The 26,959-nt window shown below is 42.7% G+C and overlaps 1 protein-coding gene across 3 annotated transcripts in view; it reads right to left on the reverse strand.

Moving 5' to 3' along the window:
- LOC121586340 (oxysterol-binding protein-related protein 10) overlaps positions 1-26,959 on the reverse strand; it is a 145,320-nt gene that overhangs the window by 38,243 nt on the left and 80,118 nt on the right. For all 3 annotated transcript variants that reach the window (XM_041902956.2, XM_041902955.1, XM_041902954.1), the window contains 2 exons: positions 9,620-9,845; positions 4,803-4,930 (listed from right to left, as the gene is read on the reverse strand). In XM_041902956.2, the coding sequence (XP_041758890.1) occupies positions 4,803-4,930; positions 9,620-9,845 (354 nt within the window). The remainder of the gene's footprint in view (positions 1-4,802; positions 4,931-9,619; positions 9,846-26,959) is intronic.

The following is a 26,959-nucleotide window of genomic DNA, read 5'->3' on the forward strand; positions in this document are numbered from 1 at the left end:
AAATAAACCTACCATTAAAATTATAGACTGATCATTTCTTTGTCAGTGGGCAAACATACAAAATCAGCAGGGGATCAAATACCTTTTTCCCTCACTGTATATACATTTATACTCCAGACTTTATATATTTCTTAATTCCATTCTTTTACTTTTAGGTTTGTGCGTATTGTTGTGAATTGTTAGATATTACTGCACTGTTGGAGTTAGGAACACAAGCATTTCACTACACCCGCAACAACATCTGCTAAATATGTGTATGCGACAGTGGCGACCAGTCATTCTTTATTTGGGAGGGTTTCCTGTTTTCCATGTTATTTTGGCATTAATACGTGTCACATATCAGTTTGCAAACAATGTAAAAAATAAATAATAATAATTGAGTTAATAAAGCCGCATACAAACATGGTCTTTTTTTGCTTTCTTGAGTAAGGCAGCTCCAAAATGCAGGTATTTCAGTCTAGCTCAGTGCTTTCTGTGGTGGTGGGGCAGCCAGCGGAAAATACGGAGGGGGACAGTACGTCACCGCCAAGTCTAAGGGTAGAGCTCGAAAATTCAAGCCCCATGGGTGCTGCCATAGAGTTACATTAGAAGTGCCCATCCAAGAAGGCTCAAGGTCTTTGGCCACAGATAAAATGACATCAAATCATGTTATATCTAAAGTAGCTTTGATTGGACTGATCATGTCAACATCATACTTTCAAAATCTTCGCTAGCAGTCATCATCATGAATCAAGTCGACAATCTACTGGCAAATCCTTTTTAATCCTTGTCATATGAAGAGAAATAATGAAGATAAATTATAGATAAAACGTATCGGTGCTCATCGGCCATTGGACATAAACATTACACAACAAGTTGGAAATCGCAAATTCAACAATTAGTGGTTTGGAAGAAATCAGTAACAGTGGCTAACAGCAAGCATTGCAAAGCAATCACTAGCCTGCTATTCAGTGGAGTGGCTGTGTGGTCCCAAATCTGGGATTAAGGGTCTCTTTTCCAAATTTAAAATGATAAACATTCAACATTTGCCATGGTGTCAATGAGGCATGATTTCTGCCGCGCTCAAAACAACTGTTAACTCGGAACTGCGAAAAACTTGACCTCAGTGAGTTCAAGACAACTTGGAAGTCGGGAAAATACGTTTTGAACCGTCGTCCAACTCGGAATTGTAAATCCGGACCTTGGGCCTCTTTCTAGAGCTACGACCTGAAGATCAATGACATCATCATGATTCAAAATTGTTTTTTTCCCCCCGAGTTCCCAGTTGTCTTGAAAGCACCATAAATCCAGAGAATGCCAGACTTTGATGACAAAATTTGCCCACGAAGAACCGCCGCGCCAACCTTCCTGTTCAAGTGAGCACAGCACAACAAAGTGAGTCCAAAAATGTCTTGTATGCTGCTGCATAAATTATGTAATATGCCTGGGAGATATGTATACTGTAGCTAAGAAAGTAATACTAAGTGTATGTTGTGTAGTAAGCTTTTAGTAGCCCATGTGCTTCATCCTAATAATTTGGTCTATATACCCCTTTGAATTTCGCCCACTGTTCTGATTTGGTGGTGCACATGTAGCCTATAACCTGTTTTAGAGAAATGTAATCATCGAATATTTTAAGAGCTTTCATTCTCTGCTTATATGCCCCCTTTATTTATCTTAAGTTTCTGACTTGGTGTACAGGGAGAACACTGTAAGAACGGCCAATGTTCTGAATTCTGTCGCTGTACATTTCAAAAGTGCTAAACAAATAGTTATATTGACTACGTCCGTCCTAGCTCGATCATTCATGTCTTAATCGAAATTACGGATTGCCTCTTATCCGCTTGTCGTCCCCTTATGCCATAGTTTGTAAATCTCAATTGTCATTAGAAACCATAGTCAGTCATATCAGCTATGTTTTTTTAAAGGCTGAGGCTGAATGAACTGTTTCGCTCCGCTGATAGCCAGGTGTAGCAGTGGTAAAATGTTGGGACTGCTGTTGTGACAGCTTTATGTAGGCCCTAACAGTTTGTGGGCACCGTTTGTCACCGTTCTAGTGCAATTCATGTATTGTTTAGTGTGGTGTTGTGTAGTTGATTTTATCATATTCCATCGCCCTGGATAAGCATCAGTATTTTGATGCTATGGGCACTAAAGTCAACTTGTGAATGTCCAGAGCGATTAAAAATCATTCATTTGAATTAGGACTGCACTTACAGTTGAAGTCGGAAGTTTACATACACCTTAGCCAAATACATTTAAACTCAGTTTTTCACAATTCCTGACATTTAATCCTAGTAAAAAAAGGATCACCACTTTATTTTAAGAATGTGAAATGTCAGAATAATAGTAGAGAGAACTATTTATTTCAGCTTTTATTTCTTTCATCACATTCCCAGTGGGTCAGAAGTTTACATACACTCAATTAGTATTTGGTAGCATTGCCTTTAAATTGTTTAACTTGGGTCAAACGTTTCGGGTAGCCTTCCACAAGCTTCCCACAATAAGTTGGGTGAATTTTGGCCCATTCCTGACAGAGCTGGTGTAACTGAGTCAGGTTTGTAGGCCTCCTTCCTGACTGATGTCTTGAGATGTTGTTTCAATATATCCACATAATTTTCCTTCCTCATGATGCCATCTATTTTGTGAAGTGCACCAGTCCCACCTGCAGCAAAGCACCCCCACAGCATGATGCTGCCACCCCCGTGCGTCACAGTTGGGATGGTGTTCTTCAGCTTGCAAGCCACCCCCTTTCTCCTCCAAACATAACGATGGTCATTATGGCCAAACAGTTATATTTTTGTTTAATCAGACCAGAGGACATTTCTACAAAAAGTACGATCTTTGTCCCCATGTGCAGTTGCAAACCGCAGTCTGGCTTTTTTATGCCGGTTTTGGAGCAGTGGCTTCTTCCTTGCTGAGCGGCCTTTCAGGTTATGTCGATATAAGACTTGTTTTACTGTGGATATAGATACTTTTGTATCGGTTTCCTCCAGCATCTTCACAAGGTCCTTTGCTGTTGTTCTGGGATTGATTTGCACTTTTCGCACCAAAGTACGTTCATCTCTAGGAGACCGAACGCGTCTCCTTCCTGAGCAGTATGACGTCCCATGGTGTTTATACTTGCATACTATTGTTTGTACAGATGAACGTGGTACCTTCAGGCGTTTGGAAATTGCTCCCAAGGATGAACCAGACTTGTGGAGGTCTACACATTTTTTCTGAGGTCTTGGCTGATTTCTTTTGATTTTCCCATGATGTCAAGCAAAGAGGCACTGAGTTTGAAGGTAGGCCTTGGAATACATCCACAGGTACACCTCCAATTGACTCAAATGATGTCAATTAGCCTATCAGAAGCTTCTAAAGCCATGAAATCATTTTCTAGAATTTTCCAAGCTGTTTAAAGGCACAGTCAACTTAGTGTATGTAAACTTCTGACCCACCGGAATTGTGATACAGTGAATTATAAGTGAAATAATCTGTCTGTGAAGAATTGTTGGAAAAATTACTTGTGTCGTGCACAAAGTAGATGTCCTAACCGACTTGCCAAAACTATAGTTTGTTAACAAGACATTTGTGGAGTGGTTGAAAAACGAGTTTTAATGACTCCAACCTAAGTGTATGTAAACTTCCAACTTCAACTGTATGTGCACTTATCAGGAAATGCCTGAAAGTAGCCCATCATGGTAAAGTAATACAAGCACATCTAATATGCAAATTATGTGTAGTAATGTGTGAAGATACAGGCTTTGTTTAACTTCTTTAAAACATTAATTATGGCTTTAGTTGTCTCTGGGACCCACAACACAGCAGATCCTCTATGCTCCCTTTGCAGATGGTGTTCCTGTGTGTACTGTACCAAAGTCGCCCTCGGGAGAGCACCTGAAGAACGGTGGCCCGACCGTGCATAGTCCCTTTACCCCTACCTACATGTACATATTACATTTTTTACATTTACATTTTAGTCATTTAGCAGACGCTCTTATCCAGAGCGACTTACAGTTAGTGAATACTAACTAATAGTTAGTGAATACCTCCATTACCTCGACTAACCTGTACCCCCGCACTTTGACTCGTTATCTGTACCCCCTGTATATAGCCTCGTTATTGTTATTTTATTGTTACTCTTATTTTTTTTACTTTAGTTTATTTCATCAATATTTTCTTAACTCTTATTTTTCTTAAAACTGCATTGTTGGTTAAGGACTTGTAAGTAAGCATTTCACGGTGGGGTCTACACCTGTTGTATTTGGTGCGTTACAAATACAATTTTATTTTACTTTATTTTATTTGACTGTATCTCCTTTCCTTGCTCTGACACAGGACATGACTTAGATAAGGTGGGGACATACGCTGAATTTCTCTCTCAAGCGGGAACGCACCACATGACAAAAACACACTGTTGTGCATGAGAATATACAGCAACAGAGTGTTATGCTCACAGTGCATTCGTTAAAATGTGCATGCACTTGATCAAGGTATGCATGTTTATGATTGGTTGAATATGTCTTAATTGATAGGCCCTTATTGGTTGATGGCCTGGGTAATACCTCTACTACCCTTAGAGCGGGCGCAGATGGAGAGGTGTTGGGAGGCAGTCATGTCATCTCCTCTGTCAAGTTACAATAAACCACCATTTCGAGATGCTTCTAAAGAACCCGCTCCCTTTAACCGGGGATGCAACACACGCACACACACGTGTACAGACACCCACAGAGGCCCAATATATGTGAGAGTATACTGCATTATGGTAAGGTGTGTATGTGAGTAAATGAGTGAGTGTGAGTGAGTGAGAGAGAGGGAGAGAGGAAAACTTCCCTTACCTCAGCACCATGGGGGCTTTTTTTCCTGAGGGCTTGGGAGGGCTCGGCAGAGCGTAGAGGGGTCGGGCCACCGTTCTTCAGGTGATCCCCCGAGGGCGACTTTGGTACAGTCCACACAGGAACACCATCTGCAAAAGGAGCATAGGAGAGGGTCAGAACCAACTGATTTCTGACCACGTTCAGGGGGGTACACTGACAGCTGGGATCTGAGCCTTTTGATTGACTTACACTGAGTGTACAAAACATTAGGAACACCTACTCTTTCCATGACATAGACTGACCAGGTAAATCCAGGTGAACGTTATGATCCCTTATTGATGTCACTTGTTAAATCCAGGTTAAAGAAGGATCTTTAAGCCTTGAGTTGGATTGTGTATGTGTGCCATTCAGAGGGTGAATGGGCAAGACAAAAGGTTTAAGTGCCTTTGAACGGGGTATGGTAGTAGGTGCCAGGCGCACCAGTTTGTGTCAAGAAAGCTGCTGGGTTTCATGCTCAACAGTTTACTGTGTGTATCAACAATGGTCCACCATCCAAAAGACATCCAGCCAACTTCACACAACCGTGGGAAGCATTGGAGTCAATATGGGCCAGCATCCCTGTGGAACGCTTTCAACACCTTGTAGAGTCCATGCCCCAACAAATTGAGGCTATTCTGAGGGCAAAAAGGGGTGCAACTCAATATTAGGAAGGTGGTCCTAATGTTTTGCACACTCAGTGTATATTGATTGACTTACACAGTATATAATGTTGTGTATAGACGGTATGGACAGTAAATGAATAGAAAAGGTGTGTCCAGCAGTAAACTATCCACATCATTCTCTATTTTCTTTTGAAATCAAAATAGCTTTTTATTTCATTTTTAAAAACAAAACAACAGAGATAGATGTCGAATAGGGATATGAGGGTGATCCAGCTGAGCCTATCTGCCACACAGAGACAAGACAACAGGAAATTTGAGGGTATGTGTGAGTATACGGATGATGGACTTGCGGCGCTGACTTGCAGAATCTATGACAAAAAAATCGGAGCTCGAAATGAGAAACAAAATGTTCTGAAAGAGCCTGCAGGACTGGTGAGCAATCATTGTCCTGAGGGTCACCAGTCGAATTATTTTGTTGCTACTATTTTGTGAGAATGTTTTCTTTTGTAGCACTATTAATCTGAAGGCTATGTCTTTCCTTTGACAAGGTGTTTTGTGTCTTTCAATAACAAGTCTCATTGAAAACTAACAGACCATTTACAGGACTTCTGCAATGAGGCAATAGAATATGGGAAGGAATGTGAAATTGAAGAGAGAATAGAATAACAATCACATTCTTCCACTCAGGGACGAGTGAGCAGTTTCCAAAATCATAGGAAGAATCAAAACGGAACAATGCATTCTGACATAACATTTTAAATGACAATGGTCATTTACAAACAATAACATAACAATGAAAATGACAATGGTCATTTGGAAATGTGTTTGATAAGAACTAGACCTACATACTGTGTGAATAAATGTAGAATATTAACAAGTTATGGAAACTGTCAACTATGATCAAGATGTCTTTGTGTTGTGTTTGTGCCTATGATTAGGACTTCCCAGAAAAAAAGAGGATGAGGTAATTGTAACCTGTGTATTTCATTTGTTCCACTTCCATGCAAATATCCGACCAAATGAAAGACCATGCAATCAAGACACTGCAAATAGTGTCTTTTGAGTTGCTAAGCGCTGCAGCGCCCACCTTGACACGTGATTGGTCAAGTCACATGATTCAGGTCTATAATTAGTGTACACCCACACAAAGCTCAAGTTCAGCTACTTATCTAGTGTGATGAGCTCAAACGCAGGCTGCGGCCTACCTAATGCAAGTCCATGCAATCAAGACCCTCTACCCTGTAAGTAGAGTGCTGCTAAGGACCCTGTTTCCAAATTCCATTCCTCCACCAGTTCAAATTGGGTTAACTCTAATGCACCGTCCCTCTACTCTCTCATATCCATTATTGAGGGACCAGTTGTGCTGAGTCGACTGGCGAGGTGCCCAGGGTTTTCCTACCTGACAGAGTGCTTTGATACTCCCCTCCAGGCAGGCTTCTGTTGATCTGCCAGGCAGAGCCCTCAGTAATGTGGGCAGCAAACCCTACTGTATTTAATGGTGTCCTCCATTAAAAAATACATGCACATAAGAGAGTACTGTATAAGAAGTGGTAGCACTGCTGAGGTCCAGCATTTTGCATTGCTGAGGTCCCTGCTTTGCTGCATTTTCTCTACGTATTTAGTCTATAGTTAAAATAATGTATAGTAGTATTAGTTAAAGGGACAAAAATAAGAAGTGAAGGAAGTAATGAAATATCCTTTGTAAGATTATTTTTTTCTTTTTTTAAATGTGATGCAATTTGGGCTGTTATTCTATAAGCAGTTATGCAGGTGTTATTCAGGTGGATCATGAGAGTGAGAAAGGGATTGTAGGGAACAAATCACTGCAGCTGTCCATTCTTATGGGGAAAGAAAATACATTTTCTCTGCCAGGCATTAATCAATTTGGCCTCCCTGATCAAATCTAGATGATATCCAGTGGCTGTCACTGAATAGCTGTGAGTTTAGTGACAGTCACACAATGAGGATGATGCACCACTAAAAAGAGAAGAAGCACCTAAAAACAGAGAGTGTGTCAATGAAAACAGGCATGCATGTGAACAGGGTTGTGTTGCAGGCCAGGGGTGTTGTACGGAAAAACATTCATGCACTACAGTATGCGTTTCAAATGGCTTTATCTTCCATTTCAGGGCTGTGACCTCAATACTCCTCATTTGTGCCGCTTTACCCACCCAACACTATGCCAATCTCCCTCCTCCCCACCTCCCATACAAGAAAGAAGTCAAACACACTCAGCCCTCTCATTCATTTGTGTGAAATGCCATTTGATTTGCCCCTTTGTTCCATTCCAATGGAGAAATGGCACATTTGCTAGTTCTTTCACAGTGGGGATAAAATAAAAACTCTTGGCAAGGCAATTCATTCCTTTATGGATTGTGATCTCCAAAAAGGAAATGCTCCACATTAAGCATTTCAAATGGGCCGTCAGCAAGCTGTTTGGGAGCACGAGAACCAAGAGAGCAACAAGCAGCCAGATCCTCCATGACATCATCACTCAGTAGGAAGCTCAATAGAAAGTACAGGGTTTGTGGAAGTTTCACAAAGACCTTCAAAAAGCTCCAGGCATACAGTACTCACAGTGCCAAACGGATTCTAAGGGGGTGACCCGGAGGGACCGTGCCAGTCAGCCAATTCGTGGTCCGACCTCATGCTTGGCGCTTTGCGGGCGCCATGCAACAATTTGACCCTGCCCATGCAGTGGCTGTGGCAAGGGTTGGCTCAGGACAGTGTGGAATGGATGTTGCCCCCCCACCCAACACTCCAGCGCCAGTGTGCCACAGTCCTAATCTGGAATACATCCATGCTAGTGCCACCTTCACCCTGGTTACCCTTTAAACCCAACACCCAAAACAAATCTGTTAGGGCATGGGGGGGCACATGCCGGAGCCGGGGCATAGCATGTCCCCAACAAGACGACGCATTGTGAGCAAGGCAGTGGAAAGAAACTGGTTTGTACTTGCGGCCTGGCGGTCCCACTCCACACCACCCCCTGTCTGACGTACAGGGCAGGGCGACTGTTAGGACATAAATAAGGAGAACACCAGAAGAGAAGACGTAAGGAGACTGAGAGAAACAACCCCCATCCCAACCCTCATCCCCACCCAAACCATTACATCTACTTGCACCAGAGGGATGTTGGTTGTCCATAAGTACTGCTCTAGGGTCAGCTCAACCCCAACCTTATGTCAAATATAACCATGTATTTAAAACAGAAACTGACCCTGAACTAGTAGTAAAATGGGAAAAGATGGAAGGTTTTCTTGAAGGGGCGAAACCTAACTTCCACTTAAGTCAAATGTTCGGTTAGTCTTCCATTGACGTCAATGCAAAATTTGACTTAAGTGGAAGTTAGGATTCACCCCTTAGTGCTGGTCCAGGGCATTTAATGATCAATATAGGTGGTGAAAGCTGATTCTATAGCAGGCCAGTATTGAGGAGCACTTACACCTTCACCCATCCAAGCAAGTCCTTTTATTGTACATTCCCACACCCATCAACCCACCCCTATGCCCAACAGAGGAGGCCATAGATACACATAGAAGCACTCTAAGGCTGTGAGAGGTTTGTTTTGAAAGATATTTATTGGATCCATGTTCTGGCACAGAGAGGGTTAACATGGCAGATAGATCGAGTTGTAGGCACCTTTGTGTATTTGGCATAGATTACCTCCAGTGGAAACGTTCAAGTGCATAGTTCTATTGTAGTAGGCTCTTTCATACACACACACAAACATGGACCCCCCCACATCATTTTCTGACATACACTGGCTAACGGACACCAACATGCTTTTGTTAACCTGTTGTAAACAATATCGACCATAAATACACACACACACACACACACACACACACATAATTATTTGTTTGAGAAGGAATAATATCAATGCCATTGATGAGGACACAAGACATAACAGAAACATTTATGAAATAAATACATAAATAAAAAAAGAACATGACCAAAACTACAAACTATGAAAGAAACACAACAACAAACAACAACACGGATGCAACATTCAACAACATTTATTACACACACTCAAGTTCATGGCTCCAGTTTGATAAGGGCAAGGGCCACATTCTACCTGCATGTTCATGTGGCCCTTGCTGCCGCTGTCTGGGTCTGGAAGGGGGGACGGGGGGGCCAACGCCAGGAGGGAGATGCCTGTGGCAGACTCACCGGAGGGGGGACCGCGGATGTGGTTGGCCTGGGAGGCCTGGGGCTGGCTGTGGGGCTGGGTCTGTTGCAGGATGTTCAGGCACTCTCCCAGGCAGCTCAGGGTGGCGGCCGACGTGGCTTTGAGGAGCAGGAGGTCCTGGTCCAGGCAGGAAAGGGGCCCTCGCGTGGGGAGGGACTCGATGGACTGGACCAGGTTCTTCTGTTGGCCCTCTGCTTGGCTCATCACCTGAGGGAGGACAGGACAGGGTTTGGGTCAATTTCAAATTTGGAGAAAAAAGACAACTTTTATATATATATATACAGTGAGGGAGAAAAGTATTTGATCCCCTGCTGATTTTGTACGTTTGCCCACTGACAAAGACATGATCAGTCTATACATTTAATGGTACGTTTATTTGAACAGCGAGAGACAGAATAACAAAAAAATCCAGAAAAACGCATGTCAAAAATGTTATAAATTGATTTGCATTTTAATGAGGGAAATAAGTATTTTACCCCCTCTCAATCAGAAAGATTTCTGGCTCCCAGGTGTCTTTTATACAGGTAATGAGCTGAGATTAGGAGCACACTCTTAAAGGGAGTGCTCCTAATCTCAGTTTGTTACCTATATAAAAGACACCTGTCCACAGAAGCAATCAATCAATCAGATTCCAAACTCTTGTCGTAGTAAATATATATAATGTTATAGCTTGGTCTGACTAAAATCTTGTGCATGACCCATCTTGTGTTGGGCCTTTGTATTTAATACAATGCACAAAGACTTCTATCTTGTCGGCCTTATCAGCAGGTGGCTATGGACAACACCCACGCCATAGGTCTCTCAGTTCTCCCAACTCACGACTTCTTGCTCTGAGGACATACACACACACACCCCCCACACACACACACATACACACACACACACACACACACACATCATCATTGTTAAACATACACACACATACACACACACACACACACACACACACACACACACACGCACACACACACACACACATCATCATTGTTAAACATACACACACATACACACACACACACACACACACACACACACACTATATACACACACACACACACATCATCATTGTTAAACATACACACACATACACACACACACACACACACACACACACATACACACACGCACACACACACACACATCATCATTGTTAAGCACACACACACACAAAAACCCCCTTCTCTTAGGCTGAACATCTGAAGACAGAGAACCCGACTCAGAGCCAATGCAATGGAGGTGACCTCGACCAACTCATCAGGACCAATCAGAAGATCAGAACTACTAGAATCAACCTACTTTATTTTATTGTATAAAATGTCAGCACACAATGTTTAGGGGCTCGCTCTCAGATATCTCCCTACGAGGTTGACGAACGGGTCCGTGCACGCGATTTACAGATATCTTTACCTCTGAATAAACTGCCTTATATTATACAATTATCCACCTTGTCCGAAAGTCTCTACTTGGTCTCCGTTCTCCAGTAAACTTGTGATCATCAACAAAATTGGTAGCAGAGGGTGGTTTTCTAACTCTGAATTCGGTCCATAAAAGTTGATAGAGACAGGAGACAAGTAAGAGACGGATCTGAAAGGGACGGGTGACCTGTCCGCAGGAGCAGCCGGGAATCCAGCTCGCCTCAGGAAACTGATCTAAACCGACGTCAATACAAAGGTAAGCAGAACCTGTTAAAACAAAATCTGCATATTGTATTGTAGGATAAACCAAATTATATGATCAGTAGTACTGGGCGTGAGTATGGATTACTGTAAAATTTATAACATATCTATTATGACTCAAAAGGCACATATGTAAAGATATCTGAATTCTTTAGGTTTTTACTGTTGAAATGTGACTCTCTAGGGGAGGAGTCTAGTTACAGAGGTTGTGGTTCACGAGAGACGGACCCTTTTATTTTTTACTGTTGATATCTGAAATCTTAGGTTTTTACTGTTGAAATGTGACTCTAAGAGAAGAAGTCTAGTTACAGTGGTTTTATTTTCTGTTGAAATGCGGCTTTCTAGTGAGGAGCCTATTACAGAGGTTTTGGTCCACAAGCGATGGACCCCTTTTATTTGATCCACAAGAGAAGGATCTGGTGACTTGATAAAAAGATTCAGATAGTCGGGTTGAGTTAATTCCGTGAGAATCCAAGTCCAGAAAAGGTTCTCCCGACTAGACGCCAGTTGAATGGTTTAAACGACTGGGAGTCTCCTTGAGGAGAATCAAAAAAAATAAAAATAAAAATACAAGTTCAGATAGTCGGGCAATTGGTTGACGTGGCACTCAACTATATGTACTGTGAGGAACTTAAACTGAATTCGTGTGTTGATGCTGATATGTAATGAAAATGTAATTGTTGAAATGATAACCTGAATGTTGTGTAAGATTGGCCGTTTCATGAGACTAACTAGTGGATAACTTTTAAGAGGACCACCGAGTCCTATTTTGCCTGTTATGTAGCCGCTGCGCTAAAAGCTGACTTGAACTTTTTCCCTCTTGTGGTGTTGGTATTTTCATAATTCCTAAAATTAAATTGATAATTATTTTGGAAGCGCTCGAGTTTGTTAATATATTGTTCCAAAAGGGCGATTCTGATACCTTTTGGGAAAATATATAATAACTCGAATAACTGAAAAACAATAATAACTTTTGCTAAATAATTCCTAAAATTAAATTGATAATTATTTTGGGAGCGCTTGAGTTTGTTAATATATTGTTCCAAAAGGGCGGTTCTGATACCTTTTGGGAAAATATATAATAATTCGAATAATTGAAAAACAATAATACCTTTTGCAAAATAATTCCTAATAATAAAGTATTGAACATTTTTTGTGTACGAGGGTGGGACATCAGAGATAAATCTCAGTCAGCGCCAAGAATACATTGCTGGATTCGGCCAGTGACGGGCTAAGAGCACCAAGATAGTAAAAAAAAAACTGTATAACCATGGCAACCACTACCGTCCCAAAACTCAAGTTTAATGAATATCTAGATCAAAAAATACAGGATAGAGCGGGAGTGGTGCCGAATGGTTTTTAATTCGATCTAAAAGTTGGTGCGAGAGGAAAAGGCAAATCATCGATCTAAAAACAGACGGAAGAGTGACCTGAAAATCCTGGAGAAATCAACTATTCGTCTTGGCTCAGGAAACCTGATCAGAGCGCGCTCTTCTAAAAAGGTATGCAGAGCCTGTTAAAACGAAATCTTGCATATTGTATTATAGACCAATACCAAATTATGATCAGTAGTACTGAGCGTGAGTATGAATACTTGTTAAATAATTTTCCATCCTAATGAATTAAGGCATACATGAGATATCTGGTACTGTGTTTTATACTAAGGAATTAAGGAATAAGGAATAAGGAATAAGGAATAAAGATAAACGTATCCAGAATGTGTCGAACTACGGATTGACGCATTGGTGGATAAGATTTGACCCACAACTAGATTCCTAAAGGGACCCAGTTTGAACTGAGACCTTTTGCATAAATCCTATTAGGGGAGGTCCTACCCTATAGGTTGCGAGAGGTAGAAGTTTAACTGTGGCAGAGTTCTAGACATTAGGTGGAGGGAGAGGTATGGTTTTGAGGGACGTCTGGACGCAGATAAACTCGAATCCATGCTTAAAACAGATACATAAGGTGTGTAAAGGAGAAATGAGCAGTGAGAGAGAAAGAGAGAGTTGCGAGGGAGGGGCTGGAGAGAGCGAAAGTGTGGCTTTTGGAGCGAGGAAAGACTGGAGTTGGCTGGGAACACCACGGGGTGATTATTTGAGAGGTGCCTGTGGGTTTCTGACGAGGGATGAGATGGGTGAGAAAGTAGAGAATATTTACATTTGCATTTTTGGTGATTTGGCAGACGCTCTTGTCCAGAGCGACTTGCAGGAGCGATTGGGGTTGAGTGCCTTGCTCGAGGGCACATCGGCAGATTTTTCGCCTGGTCGGCTCGGGGATTGGAACCGGCGACCTCTCGGTTCTTGGCGCGGCGCTACTGATCACTAAGCTGCCTGCCGCCCCATATGAGTTTAAGGTTGTGGCGTTGTTTGATCATGTGATAAGGTTTAATTTGTAATCGGACCATAACTAAAGTGGTTGTAGAAGTAATGTATAGGTAGGGGAGAGCCAATAGGGGGCTCCATTGAACTATTATGGTTTATTTGGCATTTCAATGGCATAAGGTGAAATCTGTATGCATGAGGGGAATTCGATTATGTATTATTATAGTATTATGGACACTCCGTAATAAATAAACTGAACCAAACAAGACGTTACTACAGCAATAGAGAATAGTTAATGTTGTCACGTTGGTTCTTAAACCCGATGATAGAGGAAAATGCAGAACGCTGTTAGAGTGTGTTTTATTTAGGCTACTAGGGTGTTTGAGACGGAAGGGCTGGCTAGACGGGGGTGATGACGTGGCTGGATGTGCGACGTGAAAGTATTTACTTTGTGAGAATCGTAGATGGTGTGGAGTGACTGCCGATGTCCCTGGTTCGAACACAGGTAGGGACAGTAGACAAAGCTTTCGCAGTGGGGCTATATACCTAGATTACTATGTGGATGTGAAAGGTTGAATTAGATAGCTTAAATAGAAGTATTCTAGAAAAGTCTATGAAAATATGTTATAAGGTTACCATGCGCTCTCCCCGAAGGAGCAAGGGGAGGGTGAGAGACAGTACAGTTCAGATGGTAGGAACATTATTAAATGTATGCTAATCAACGATAGCAAGTATTTGTTTTATTAATTAGGGCATAATCAGAGAGAACAGTTAAATAAATTGAATAGCGAACTGAAATGGTTTAGCGGGGAAAATATAAATGTTTGGTACATGTAGCAGAGTTAGGGTAATCAATTAAATAATAATTGTATACGCGAGGAATTTTGAGTGGTTTTATAGATTAGTTATGAGGAATTAGACTGATACAAACAATTATTGATGGGTTAAGACTGGGGATAACCAGGAGAAAGAGATTAGCTCATCTCGTTGGAATGTTGCCAAGGGCTAGGGGAGCAGTAGTGAAGTTAGGCCGTATTTAGGTCATGAAAGTGAGCTACCAAATTAAGGCCTGGCTATTTGTGGTTGTTTTTCAAATTGGGTTTTCAAATAAAAAACAACACACCTAGTATGATGTTTATAAAGCCTTGTTTCAATTTTGGGGGGTTTTCAGCAGGTCAAGGGTTATAGGTCTTAAAGGTGCACACAGTGAATTTTATGGATTTTTTAGGTTTTGGCTGAGTTTGGGGTATATATGATTTCTTATGAGAATGAATGTCATGAGGACTTAATGAACACTTGGGATAACTAACATTTATGAAATATTTAGAATAATGGTAATTGTTTAGTATACTATGGGATTAAACAGTTCGTTAAATGATTTCAATGGCTTCTGAACTCTGTTTTAACATTCTGGTGTTAATTAATCATCCACACTAGTACATTCTAAAGGCATGAGAGGAAGACTTTAAGATAGTTTATTTTACTAAGTTGAGGGTAATTTATAGTACTGTGAAAATTGTGAAGAAGATTATAATTTGGTAATAATATATTTGATTTGAACCATAAATAACAGAAGAGAGAGTGGAGGAATGGCAATTGGATAATGAAATACCAATATTAACTAAAGTGATTGTTTAGGTAGGTGGTAATATTGACACATGGCCAAATCATGTGTCAAAGAGGGGGATGGTTGGATTAAATATTAAATATATACGAAGGAGAGGACAAAATACTTTATTAAATATATACGAAGGAGAGGACAAAATACTTAAAAAAAAAAAAACATGTATGATAGTTTATTAACCACACCTGTATGTCAGAGGTTTTGTGCCCCACAGGTGAACTAAAGGAGAAGGTGACCCACTCTATCTAACCAGGAGACTGAATCAGGCCTGGCGGGAAGGGCCCTACCAAGTACTGCCTTTGCCAGCAGAATAGCTGAGAGATCCATCTGGGTGCATGTCACACACTGTACAAAACCAGCTACACCTGACGAACAAACACAGAGTTAGGAGAAAGATCCGATCACCACTATGGTTCGGGGGTTGCCTCCTTAACGAAGATTCCCTTACCCTGTCTGATCATCCCTGTGTGAGTTCGATAGAAGGTAAAGCAATGGGTTGGCCTCTGGCATCTGACATGTTCTCAGGGCAAGGGTGGGGATTCACAGGTCTCCCGACGTGTAGGTAGCTGTCTGATTGTGGGGGCCATATTCCTAACACACACGGACCCTCCTGTTTCAGCCAGAAGTGGTAGTTAACCTAACACAAGTTGAAAAGGCATAGGAGACAGCTAGACGTAGGGAAAGGGGAAATTCTAGAGTACACCTCTCTGAGGGAGGTAGTGAGACCGGGGCTGTGATAAAGATAGTGCAAAACTATGGACCTGGAGGAAGTAGTACAGGTGGAAACGGGGTATAGAAATCTTAACCTGTGGTTGGAATGGATTCAGTATACGGGGAAAAAACTATGTCTAAAGAGGACTGTTTTGCCTGTAGGACAGCCAAACCAGGGATAACAACTACTCCGTTCCCCTTGACAGGCTTTAACTCTCCGTCAGGTTTTTCCTCCATGCAAGCCACCTGGGAATGTGGTGAAAGAGTCTTATGGTAACTTGCACTATCTGTTTCCCCCGATAACAAAGTCATCCCGACCTGGGTTGCCTCAGTTTGAAGTCACAGGGGATTCTTATTATTGTTTTTCTAGGACTAGTAAGGATAGGATACAGGGTAGGGCATCTTAGCTCCTGCTCCCACACAGAGAATGTCACACCTAAAGAGACCATGACTAAATCTCTCCTCTTTGTTGCAGCAAGAGGATTATAGGAGCCAAAACCAGGCCCGTGCTGACATCTGATGGATGTGTGGTGATAACTGATTGTGAACTCACCTACATACGCAAACAATCAAACGTGTCAGAGATTGGTGAGTTGTCACATAGAAAGTAGGACCTCCTCCCGGGATCCTTTGATGAAAGGATATATATTGATGGGATCCACAATCAGATCGCAGCTGGGTTTGAATCAAGTATTTTCTGGTGGTCAAACAATTAATAAAAATGTAGATTGGATAAATTATATTTAATATAACCAGCAAAAGATTTATTAACCACACTCGTGATGCAATAAAGGGATTAGCTGAGCAGACAGCGGCAACTAGCTTAATGACATGGCAGAATAGAATAGCTTTAGATATGCTTTTGGCTGAGCGGGGACGGGGTTTGTGTTCTGTTTGGATATATGTGCTGTACTTTCATCTCCAACAATATAGCACCGGACGGGCCCGTGACCAAAGCGCTTGAGTGACCATCACCACGCTGGCGAACGAACTGGTTGAGAACTCTGGTATTGATAGCTCCATAAACGGTTGGTTTGATAACGTATTTGGTAAATGGAAAACTATTGTTGTGACTATTCTGGGTGAAGTTATGGCCTCTATGGGTATACTTGTTCTTTGTGGATGTTGCCTTATTTCCTGGCTGAGTGACTGGTTTGGTGAGTACTCTTCTATGGTGGTTACTGGATTTCTGACCCTAGTAATTGTGTTTTTGCTGTTAATGTGTTGTGCTGCTTGCATCGTCCCCTGTCTCAGGAGGTCAGTGGTAGGAGTGGTGCAGGCGTCAGGTATGATGCTGTTGTTACCGGCCCAGGATGATGCAGGTGACTCTGCTACTGACTCTGAGACCAAGCTGGATGATCCATGTTTTGCCTAGTAAAATACATACACGCATTTATTTTCAGTTCTTGCTCATTTATTACCTTACGTTTTTACTAACCACTGTGATTGTTTATTCTTCCTGATGTGAAGGTAAAGGATTCCTGGGTGGCTGGTAGCCAACTCAGTACATGTTAGGTGTAGGGGAGGAATAGAGGGTTAAAATTATTATTTTTATTTTCTATTAACATTAAATGTTGTGATTTAATTTCCATATCCTGTTATTCTTAAGGGTGATTATACTCTGTTTAGAGTGACACCATAAAATTGTTGGGTTTTATTTTTTGGATCTGTATGTGATGAATAGCTTGGAAGGAATGCATTAATGAGGAGCACTGTACTGATATGGATTGTTTCACATAACAGGCTGATAAGAACACTCTCTCTTTGTTGTCTGTGAAACTGTCCTTGAACATGGGTACATGGAGTACAGTTTTTGGGGGCTCGTCCTTTTGGGTGCTGACTGTTGTACTATTAATAAAAACGTCGATAGAATTAACTGCATACATTAATGTTAAAATTAGGCAATTGGACACAACAAGGTTTTGAGGCGGTGCATGGCCAGTTGGCTGCAACCTCTCTCATGGCTTTCCAAAATCGTATTGCTGTCGACATGCTCCTGGCTGAAAAAGGAGGAGTATGTGCTATGTTTGGTGAACAATGTTGTACCTTTATTCCCAACAATACAGCCACAGATGGCAGTTTGATAATTGCCCTGGAAGGGTTACGAACTCTTAATGGTAAGATGAAGAGCCACTCAGGGGTGGACACTTCAATGTGGGACTCTTGGATGGATGCGTTTGGTAAATATAAAACGCTTGTTTCTTCTATACTTGTATCCATCTCAATTTTGCTGCAATTCTAGTGCTTTGTGGATGCTGTTGCATTCCATGCATACGGACGCTGACAACCAGGATTATAACCACCGCTATTGATCCACATCCTGCAGATAACGGTCAGATGTTTCCTTTGCTTGCTATTGACGATGCTGACCAAGGATATCTGGATGATGAATAGCATTTAAGCTTTTTGTCACGTCTCTTGTGAGACGTGAAGAGGGGGAATGTAAAACTTTATCTTCTGATAAAGTTTTCCCTATTTTGCCAATTGCAGCATTTAAGCTTTTTGTCACGTCTCTTGTGAGACGTGAAGAGGGGGGAATTAAAACTTTATCTTCTGATAAAGTTTTCCCTATTTTGCCAATTGCAGCATTTAAGCTTTTGTCACGTCTCTTGTGAGACGTGAAGAGGGGAATGTAAAACTTTATCTTCTGATAAAGTTTTCCCTATTTTGCCAATTACACTGTTAGCTTGTGTCACGTCTTAAGTTTTCCTTCTTTACTGTTACTTGGTCACGTCTCTGGGGAGACGTGAAGAGAGGGATTTGTCGTAGTAAATATATATAATGTTATAGCTTGGTCTGACTAAAATCTTGTGCATGACCCATCTTGTGTTGGGCCTTTGTATTTAATACAATGCACAAAGACTTCTATCTTGTCGGCCTTATCAGCAGGTGGCTATGGACAACACCCACGCCATAGGTCTCTCAGTTCTCCCAACTCACGACTTCTTGCTCTGAGGACATACACACACACACCCCCCCACACACACACACATATACACACACACACACACACACACACACATCATCATTGTTAAACATACACACACATACACACACACACACACACACACACATACACACACGCACACACACACACACATCATCATTGTTAAACATACACACACATACACACACACACACACACACACACACACACATATACACACACACACACACACACACATCATCATTGTTAAACATACACACACATACACACACACACACACACACATACACACACGCACACACACACACACATCATCATTGTTAAGCACACACACACACAAAAACCCCCTTCTCTTAGGCTGAACATCTGAAGACAGAGAACCCGACTCAGAGCCAATGCAATGGAGGTGACCTCGACCAACTCATCAGGACCAATCAGAAGATCAGAACTACTAGAATCAACCTACTTTATTTTATTGTATAAAATGTCAGCACACAATGTTTAGGGGCTCGCTCTCAGATATCTCCCTACGAGGTTGACGAACGGGTCCGTGCACGCGATTTACAGATATCTTTACCTCTGAATAAACTGCCTTATATTATACAATTATCCACCTTGTCCGAAAGTCTCTACTTGGTCTCCGTTCTCCAGTAAACTTGTGATCATCAACACTCTCCACCATGGCCAAGACCAAAGAGCTCTCCAAGGATGTCAGGGACAAGATTGTAGACCTACACAAGGCTGGAATGGGCTACAAGACCATCGCCAAGCAGCTTGGTGAGAAGGTGACAACAGTTGGTGCGATTATTCGCAAATGGAAGAAACACAAAATAACTGTCAATCTCCCTCGGCCTGGGGCTCCATGCAAGATCTCACCTCGTGGTGTTGCAATGATCATGAGAACGGTGAGGAATCAGCCCAGAACTACACGGGAGGATCTTGTCAATGATTTCAAGGCAGCTGGGACCATAGTCACCAAGAAAACTATTGGTAACACACTACGCCGTGAAGGACTGAAATCCTGCAGCGCCCGCAAGGTCCCCCTGCTCAAGAAAGCACATATACAGGCCCGTATGAAGTTTGCCAATGAACATCTGAATGATTCAGAGGAGAACTGGGTGAAAGTGTTGTGGTCAGATGAGACCAAAATCTAGCTCTTTGCCATCAACTCAACTCGCCGTGTTTAGAGGAGGAGGAATGCTGCCTATGACCCCAAGAACACCATCCCCACCGTCAAACATGGAGGTGGAAACATTATGCTTTGGGGGTGTTTTTCTGCTAAGGGGGCAGGAAAACTTCACCGCATCAAAGGGACGATGGATGGGGCCATGTACCGTCAAATCTTGGGTGAGAACCTCCTTCTGTCAGCCAGGGCATTGAAAATGGGTCGTGGATGGGTATTCCAGCATGACAATGACCCAAAACACACGGCCAAGGCAACAAAGGAGTGGCTCAAGAAGAGGCACATTAAGGTCCTGGAGTGGCCTAGCCAGTCTCCAGACCTTAATCCCATAGAAAATCTGTGGAGGGAGCTGAAGGTTCGAGTTGCCAAACGTCAGCCTCGAAACCTTAATGACTTGGAGAAGATCTGCAAAAAGGAGTGGGACAAAATCCCTCCTGAGATGTGTGCAAACCTGGTGGCCAACTACAAGAAACGTCTGACCTCTGTGATTGCCAACAAGGGTTTTGCCACCAAGTACTAAGTCATGTTTTGCAGAGGGGTCAAATACTTATTTCCCTCATTAAAATGTAAATCAATTTATAACATTTTTGACATGCATTTTTCTGGATTTTTTTGTTTTTATTCTGTCTCTCACTGTTCAAATAAACCTACCATTAAATTTATAGACTGATCATGTCTTTGTCAGTGTGCAAACGTACAAAATCAGCAGGTTATCAAATACTTTTTCCCCCTCACTGTATGTATATATATATATATATATATATATATATATATATATATATATAGTGAAATCATATGTTTGACTTCAACAGCATACTCATTGACAACATGTTGTGACCTTATTATCATGAACTAATAAACCCACTTTTTCAGAGTAACTTTCACATTTAGATACAATACATTGACTCATACATGTACCTCCTAAACTTTAGCTACTACTCCTCAACCTTAGCTGCCAACTTTATCAACGACTAAAAGTTGAAGGGGTTATATTTGACAGAGTATTCCATCGATCTTCTCTCCCCATGTCTATGTGCCGGGGGGCTAGGGTCAGTCTGTTATATCTGGTGTTATTCTCCTGTCTTATCCGGTGTCCTGTGTGAATTTAGGTATGCTCCCTCTAATTCTCTCTCTCCCTCTCCCTCCCCTCCCGGAGGACCTGAGCCCTAGGACCATGCCTCAGGACTACCTGGCCTGATGACTCCTTGCTGTCCCCAGTCCTCCTGGTCGTGCGGCTGCTCCAGTTTCCACTCTTCTGCCTGCGGCTATGGAACCCTGACCTGTTCACTGGACGTGCTACCTTGTCCCAGACCTGCTGTTTTCAACACTCTCTCTCTACCGCACCTGCTATTTCAACCTCTAAATGCCCGGCTATGAAAAGCCAAGTGACATTTACTCCTGATGTACTGACCTGTTGCAACCTTTACAACCACTGTGATTATTATTTGACCCTGCTGGTCATCTATGAACGTTTGAACATCTTGGAGAAAAATCTGGCCTTAATGGCCATGTACTATCTCCACCCTGCACAGCCAGAAGAGGACTGGCCACCCCTCAGAGCCTGGTTCCTCTCTAGGTTTCTTCCTAGGTTTCTGCCTTTCTAGGGAGTTTTTCCTAGCCACCGTGTTTCTACATCTGCATTGCTTGCTGTTTGGGGTTTTAGGCTGGGTTTCTGTATAGCACTTGGTGACATCTTCTGATGTAAAAAGGGCTTTATAAATACAATTTGATTGATTGATTGATTGATGTTGTTACATTTTAGTTTCTGTGGGAACGGCTGCAGCTGTTCAAACTCCCTGAGCAACAGATGCACTGACCTCACTGCGACCCTGGGAATGCCAGGGCAGCAGACACAACAAACTTTACCTTGGGAAATCTCTCACTCAAAAAAGGAGGCTACGAATCAGCCTAGTGTGTTTCTATTAACATTGCTACATGCTCTGAAAAAAACTTGCTAGAATATTCTGGGTGTTGCTATATAACTAGCTAATGGACATTCTGTCTGAATGAAGCGACGACAGCCTAAGTAAATCGAAAATGTGTTAAAACTTCATATTTGAATAACTATTCCTTTAATATGAATAATTCCTTATGAATTGAATAAAATCAAAATGCGTTTTGACTAACTACTGAGGAAATCAAGAGGTATTAGGGTTTTCCCCATGCGTCATAGATTCATAATTTGGGGTTGGATCCCTGTATGACTCAACTCTGGGAGGCTGAAAATGACATGAAAAGCCTGTAAACCACAGTGCCGGTTCTAGCTAGCAGCTACTCTCTGGGTATCTATTTTATCCTGCTACTGATCACTATTACTCCTGTTTACATGTACTGTATACAGTGCCTTCAGAAAGTAATCACACCCCTTGACTTTTTCCACATTTTGTTGTTTTACAGCCTGAATTTAAAATGGATTAAATTGAGATTTTGTGAAAGGTTTTGAGTCAATAAGTATTCAACCCCTTTGTTATGGGAAGCCTAAATAAGTTCAGGAGTAAACATTTGCTTAACAAATCAAATAATAAGTTGCATGGACTCACTCTGTGTGCAATAATAGTGTTTAACATAATTTTTGAATGACTACCTCATCTCACTACCCCACACATACAATTATCTGTAAGGTCCCTCAGTCGAGGAGTGAATTTCAAAACAGATTCAACCACAAAGACCAGGGACCTTTTCCAATGCCTCGTAAAGGCCACCTATTAGCAAATGGGTAAAAAAAAAAATTATATCCCTTTGAGCATGGTGAAGTTTGGATGGTATATCAATACACCCAGTCACTGCAAAGATACAGGCATCCTTCCTAACTCAGTTGCCGGAGAGGAAAGAAACCACTCAGGGATTTCACCATGAGGCCAATGGGGACTTTACAGAGTTTAATAGCTGTGATAGGAGAAAACTGAGGATGGATCAACAACATTGTACTTACTCCGCAATACTAACCTAAATGACAGAGTGAAAAGAAAACCTGTACAGAATAACACATATTCCAAAACATGCATCCTGTTTGCAATAAGGCACTAAAGTAAAACTGCAAAAAATGTGGCAAAGAAATTAACTTTTTGTCCTAAATACAAAGTGGTATGTTTGGGGCAAAGCCAACACAGAGTACCACTCTTCAAATGTTCAAACATGGTGGTGGCTGCATCATGTTATGGGTATACTTGTCATTGGCAAGGACTAGGGAGTTTTTTAGGATAAAAAGAAATGGAATAGAGCCAAGCACAGGCAAAATCCTAAAGGAAAACCTGGTTCAGTCTGCTTTCCAATAGATACTAGCAGACAAATTCACCTTTCAGCAGGACAATAACCTAAAACACAAGGCCGAATATACAGTTGAAGTCGGAAGTTTACATACACCTTAACCAAATACATTTAAACTCAGTTTTTCACAATTCCTGACATTTAATCCTAGTAAAAATTCCCTGTCTTAGGTCAGTTAGGATCACCACTTTATTTTAAGAATGTGAAATGTCCGAATAATAGTAGAGAGAATGATTTATTTCAGCTTTTATTTCTTTCATCACATTCCCAGTGGGTCAGAAGTTTACACATTGTTTAACTTGGGTCAAACGTTTCAGGTAGCCTTCCACAAGCTTCCCACAATAAGTTGGGTGAAATTTGGCCCATTCCTCCTGACAGAGCTGGTGTAACTGAATCATGTTTGTAGGCCTCCTTGCTCGCACACACTTTTTCAGTTCTGCCCACACATTTTCTATAGGATTGAGGTCAGGGCTTTGTGATGGCCACTCCAATACCTTGACTTTGTTGTCCTTAAGCCATTTTCCCACAACTTTGGAAGTATGCTTGGGGTTATTGTCCATTTGGAAGACCCATTTGCGACCAAGCTTTAACTTCCTGACTGATGTCTTGAGATGTTGCTTCAATATATCCACATAATTTTCCTTCTTCATGATGCCATCTATTTTGTGAAGTGCACCAGTCCCTCCTGCAATAAAGCACCCCCACAGCACAGGAATCCTCATCTCTCCCAAGTGGTCATTCTCAATTTTTCCCCTAACCCATCTGTCTATCTCCTCATTTGAATTCCACGCTGTCACAGTCACTAGCCCATTTAAGCTTAATATCCTTGTCATCTATCGCCCTCCAGGTTCCCTTGGAGAGTTCATCAATGAGCTTGACGCCTTGATAAGTTCCTTTCCTGAGGATGGCTCACCCTTCACAGTTTTGGGGGATTTCAACCTCCCTACGTCTACATTTGACTCATTTCTCTCTGCCTCCTTCTTTCCACTCCTCTCCTCTTTTGACCTCACCCTCTCACCGTCCCCCCTACTCACAAGGCAGGCAATACGCTTGACTTCATCTTTACTAGATGTTGCTCTTCTACTAATCTCACTGCAACTCCCCTCCATGTCTCCGACCACTACTTTGTATCCTTTTCTCTCTCGCTCTCCTCCAACACTACTCACTCTGCCCCTACACAGATGGTAACGCGCCGCCGCAACCTTCGCTCTCTCTCTCCCACTACTCTCTCCTCTTCCATCCTATCATCTCTTCCCTCTGCTCAATCCTTCTCCCTCCTATCTCCTGATTCTGCCTCCTCAACCCTCCTCTCCTCCCCTTTCTGCACCCTTTGACTCCCTGTGTCCCCTATCCTCCCGGCCGGCTCGGTCCTCCCCTCCAGCTCCGTGGCTTGATCGACTCATTGCGAGCTCACAGAACAGAGCTCCCGGGCAGCTGAGCGGAAATGGAAGAAAACTAAACTCCCTGCCGACCTGGCATCTTTTCACTCCCTCCTCTCTACATTTTCTTCATCTGTTTCTGCTGCTAAGGCCACTTTCTACCACTCTAAATTCCAAGCATCTGCCTCTAACCCTAGGAAGCTCTTTTGCCACATTCTCCTCACTGCTGAATCCCCCCCCCTCCTCCCTCTCTGTGGATGACTTCGTCAACCACTTTGAAAAGAAGGTTGACGACATCCGATCCTCGTTTGTTAAGTCTAATGACACTGCTGGTCCTGCTCACACTGCCCTACCCTATGCTTTGACTTCTTTCTCCCCTCTCTCTCCAGATAAAATCTTGCGACTAGTGACTGCAGGCCGCCCAACAACCTGCCCGCTTGACCCCATCCCCTCCTCTCTTCTCCAGACCATCTCCGGTGACCTTCTCCCCTACCTCACCTCGCTGATCAACTCATCCTTGACCGCTGGCTATGTCCCTTCCGTCTTCAAGAGAGCGAGAGTTGCACCCCTTCTCAAAAAAACCAACACTCGATCCCACTGATGTCAACAACTACAGACCAGTATCCCTTCTTTCTTTTCTTTCCAAAACTATTGAGCGTGCCGTCTTTAGCCAACTCTCTTGCTATCTCTCTCAGAATGACCTTCTTGATCCAAACCAGTCAGGTTTCAGGACTGGTCATTCAACTGAGACTGCTCTTCTCTGTGTCACGGAGGCTCTCCGCACTGCTAAAGCTAACTCTCTCTCCTCTGCTCTTGTCCTTCTAGACCTGTCTGCTGCCTTTGATACTGTGAACCATCAGATCCTCCTCTCCACCCTCTCCGAGCTGGGCATCTCCGGCGCGACTCACTCCTGGATTGCGTCCTACCTGACCGGTCGCTCCTACCAAGTGGCGTGGCGAGAAGCTGTCTCCGCACCACGTGCTCTCACCACTGGTGTCCCCCAGGGCTCAGTTCTAGGCCCTCTCCTTTTCTCCCTATACACCAAGTCACTTGGCTCTGTCATATCCTCACATGGCCTCTCCTATCATTGCTACGCTGACGATACACAACTAATCTTCTCCTTTCCCCCTTCTGATAACCAGGTGGCGAATCGCTTCTCTGCATGTCTGGCAGACATATCAGTATGGATGACGGATCACCACCTCAAGCTGAACCCTGGCAAGACGGAGCTGCTCTTCCTCCCGGGGAAGGACTGCCCGTTCCATGATCTCGCCATCACGGTTGACAACTCCGTTGTGTCCTCCTCCCAGAGTGCGAAGAGCCTTGGCGTGACCCTGGACAACACCCTGTCGTTCTCCGCTAACATCAAGGCGGTGACCCGATCCTGCAGGTTCATGCTCTACAACATTCGGAGAGTACGACCCTGCCTTACACAGGAAGCGGCACAGGTCCTAATCCAGGCACTTGTCATCTCCAATGGTGGAACAAGCTCCCTCACAACGCCAGGACAGCGGAGTCACTCACCACCTTCCGGAGACATTTGAAACCCCACCTCTTTAAGGAATACCTGGGATAGGATAAAGTAATCCTTCTACCCCCAAAAAAACAAAAAAAACAATTGTAAAGTGGTTAACCCACTGGCTATAGGGTGAATGCACCAATTTGTAAGTCGCTCTGGATAAGAGCGTCTGCTAAATGACGTAAATGTAAATGTAATGATGCTGCCACCCCCGTGCTTCACGGTTGGGATGGTGTTCTTCGGCTTGCAAGCAACCCCCTTTTTCCTCCGAACATAACGATGGTCATTATGGCCAAACAGTTCTATTTTTGTTTCATCAGACCAGAGGACATTTCTCCAAAAAGTACGATATTTGTCCCCATGTGCAGATGCAAACCGTAGTCTGGCTTTTTTATGGCGGTTTTGGAGCACTGGCTTCTTCCTTGCTGAGCGGCCTTTCAGGTTATGTCGATATAGGATTCATTTTACTGTGGATATAGATACTTTTGTACCTGTTTCCTCCAGCATCTTCACAAGGTCCTTTGCTGTCGTTCTGTGATTGATTTGCACTTTTCGCACCAAAGTACGTTCATCTCAAGGAGACAGAACGCATCTCCTTCCTGAGCGGTATGATGGCTGCGTGGTCCCATGGTGTTTATACTTGCGTACTATTGTTTGTACAGATGAACGTGGTACATTCAGGCATTTGGAAATT

This window comes from Coregonus clupeaformis, chromosome 17 (genome assembly GCF_020615455.1).
Source record: "Coregonus clupeaformis isolate EN_2021a chromosome 17, ASM2061545v1, whole genome shotgun sequence".
Lineage (NCBI taxonomy): Eukaryota > Metazoa > Chordata > Actinopteri > Salmoniformes > Salmonidae > Coregonus > Coregonus clupeaformis.